Source organism: Tachypleus tridentatus, chromosome 7, assembly GCF_004210375.1.
Source record: "Tachypleus tridentatus isolate NWPU-2018 chromosome 7, ASM421037v1, whole genome shotgun sequence".
NCBI classification, from domain to species: domain Eukaryota; kingdom Metazoa; phylum Arthropoda; class Merostomata; order Xiphosura; family Limulidae; genus Tachypleus; species Tachypleus tridentatus.
This window is the reverse complement of record NC_134831.1, coordinates 19,375,118-19,378,175: the sequence shown is the minus strand read 5'-3', so window position 1 is coordinate 19,378,175 and position 3,058 is coordinate 19,375,118. Positions and strand designations below refer to the sequence as shown.

Here is a 3,058-nt window from a genome sequence, read left to right as displayed (position 1 = left end):
CGAATCACCTGAGACAATACTAAGGATGTTTTGTAGATACTTTATTATTTCTGGGGTATGTTACGTAATTGTATAAGCATTAATATCTTACCAGAACAGACGAATTGCCAAAATTGTACGCATGTAAAAACAGATTATTTCAGCACGTTAAAAATTCATTCTTTAATATTTGCATATTTTAATGTCACAAAGTATCCTATTTCTTGTAAAAGGAAAAAAAAAAAAAAAACTCCGAAGGTTATTAATCAGGCACATTAGTGTCAAGATACACTTTTATTGTGTTAGAACTGACCAAGATAAATACAAAAATACAGAATTGGAAAAAAGTTTGTAACCTGAGGTCCTTTACTGAAACGTTTGCCATACGACGTCATATATGTGTTAAGATCTGTACGTCTCCGTGATTAGCACAAGATATCGCAAGATGCGATCCATTTACAGAAACAATCACAGCATCTTGAGTAACCACTTGAGAAGAGTCAGTAGTTTGAACCATGGTAACCCTGTTAACGTCCATAGATTTTCGAATATTTTGCTCATTTCTCTTACACACCGTTTGGTTTGTGCTTATCTGAGACCCCATTTGTGTCACTAGACTCCTGCGATTTGCACAGCTCCTGTCCTGACCACTAGAGGTTGTAACAGTTTGTGCAATCTGACTGGACACAGTTAAATCTGTTGGGCGAGAATGACAGGAGTTCATAAACTCGTGTGATAGGAAACTTAAACTTAACGACGCTTTGGGGCTGTGACTAGTGTCTGCTTGTATGGCACCGCTACCATTTTGCCGAGATTCCAAAATATCCGAACTTGTCCACAACGGTCTACCTGTACTAGTTCGTGACCGGTAACTTGGAGGTCGACTGTTCTCTCGTTCTACCAAATTCAAGGGTTGTCTAAAACACAAAGAGAAAAATAAGTCATATGTTTTTGTTTATAACGTTCAAATCAATAAAATGCCTGTTTATTTCTTGTTTATACTTCAACACCTCGTGGTTTGTTTTTTGGAATTTCGCGCAAAGCTACACGAGGGCTATCTGCCCTAGCCGTCCCTAATTGAGCAGTGTAAAACTAGAGGAAAGGCAGCTAGTCATCACTGCCCACCGCCAAATCTTTTACCAATGAATAGTGGAATTGACTGCCACATTATAACGCTCTCACGGCTGAAAGAGCAAGCATGTTTGATGCGACGGAAATTCGAACCTGAGACCCTCAGAGTCGATCGCCCTAACCACCTGGCCATACCGGGCGCACCTAGTAGGCGGTAACCACTATTCCTATACATTCTAACAGAACAAGCTCACTGTCGCGGCTTATTATGTGAGGAAGTTGATTGCCAATATTAATCTTGCTTACTTGTCACTAATTGTATAAATATGTGTGTGTGTGTGTGTGTGTGTGTGTGTGTATTTAATAATTATTTTGAAAAATAACTAGTACCATACACTTCAACTTAAATGAAGTTATTTTATATACGTTGCTAATTAATCGTTCGTTTGTTTTTTATAACTCAATTTATATCAATTGTTAAATATTACATTTACGAACCAAAGGAGTCAAAGAAGTTAATGTTGGCAGTAACATCTTTTTAATATCATAACACTTAACCTTCTGAAAAAAAACTAAAACGACCTTCTAATCTTAAAGACGATATCTTAATATTAGTAACACCTATGCCCAGTTCAAAATAAACCAGAGGTGTCGCTATGTGCTTAAAATATTCGGGTCTCGGGTCCATTATCGGCACTTCAGTGTGATATCGGTTATGTTGTTCTTTTCCGAATTTTTATAACACTAACAGATTATTCGGGACACTGTCAAATAGAAGTCGGGTACGATCCATGCATGTCAGTGACTAGTGACTCTTCTGAAATAGATGCATAATATTATTAATATAATGTGTCACCGGGTTTCGATACCCGTGGTGGGCAGAGCACACATAGCCCATTGAGTAGCTTTGTGCTTAATTCTAAACAACAATTTAATGTGTCCAGTTTGAAATGCATTCGGAACGAATTATAACAAAGTTGTCGCATTTTCTTCAAACGAGGATAATTATTGTTTCTAACCCTGAAACATAAAGTGGTAACTTGATTCCTGAATTATTGAATGAAAAAATATTTACAGTTTCGAATGTTCCACTTTTTCTAACAACAGGATGAAATCGAAGTTACTGTCAAGAAGGTTAAGTGTTTAGTAACAATAACACATAAAGACTAACCTCTGCAAAGTGCTTGGGTGTGAGCGATATGTTGGAGGTGGTGAAACTGTGGACGATGATGGTGCTGCCCCTTGTTGACGGTCTAGTAGAAGTAGTCTTAGGCGATATTCTTGCATGGAAGCTTGATAAGAAGGGGGAAGGGGCCGATGTTGAAACTCTGGATACATCATAGCTACAAGTTGGAAGATTAATTACAATACGTATAAAAATATACATCCAACAAACTGAAAACTACACACTGCCATTTTAGAAATAGCAGCGAGAAAATCTAGTAATTACAATGTAGTTGCTGGTATTGTAATACGGAATCAACTATTTAAAATGACAATCAGTTGTGCGGAAGTTAGTTGTACAAACAATCCTGAGATATCTTTTCATAAACTTCCTAAACATCCAGTATGTAAAGCTAAATGAATTACGGTAGTAAAACGTGCAAGCCCGAATAGCATTGGCAAGGCTTAGAAATCGTCGTGCCATAGACAATGCAGTTCCCATTTTATATCAAGTAAGTATTATTTGTATATACAGTGTGCCTTGTCACAGTTATATTTGCACAAATCGTGATAAAATCCACACCTTATAAATATTTTGTGCTTCCCGTTATCTAAATACAATGAGCCCATACAGGTAATGGGCAGTAACAATTTTATCAAAAATGTGGTGTATCCGTTGTCAAGACCCGTGGTCTTAAAATCCAGGGCTTATTTGTGTAAAATTTAAAGTAATATATAGCAAAGAAAGTTGCACTTCAGGGAAGGAGGGCTTATGTTGCAATATAATACGGTTGTAGTACATCTAGACTGTAAATTTACCGCTGATACTGATGGAACATAAACA

The 3,058-nt window shown here is 37.0% G+C and overlaps 1 protein-coding gene across 1 annotated transcript; it reads right to left on the bottom strand.

Annotated features, from left to right (window-relative positions):
- Positions 1–286: 286 nt before the first annotated feature.
- On the bottom strand, positions 287–2,716 carry LOC143254931 (uncharacterized). The gene is made up of 3 exons (XM_076509842.1): positions 2,641–2,716; positions 2,222–2,393; positions 287–896 (listed from the first exon to the last, which is right to left on the bottom strand). The coding sequence occupies exons 1-3, from the start codon at positions 2,714–2,716 to the stop codon at positions 371–373; spliced, it is 774 nt and encodes a 257-aa protein (XP_076365957.1). The 3' UTR covers positions 287–370.
- Between the last annotated feature and the right edge of the window lie 342 nt (positions 2,717–3,058).

What these genes read in the sequence shown, in the direction of transcription:
- LOC143254931 (XM_076509842.1), bottom strand. Translation starts at nt 2,716, where the DNA reads ATGGGAACTGCATTGTCTATGGCACGACGATTTCTAAGCCTTGCCAAT. An exon ending in GGCTTGCACGTTTTACTACC is followed by an intron (nt 2,394 to 2,640) that starts GTAATTCATTTA and finishes TCCAACTTGTAG; the next exon opens with CTATGATGTATCCAGAGTTT. An exon ending in CACCCAAGCACTTTGCAGAG is followed by an intron (nt 897 to 2,221) that starts GTTAGTCTTTAT and finishes TTTGTGTTTTAG; the next exon opens with ACAACCCTTGAATTTGGTAG.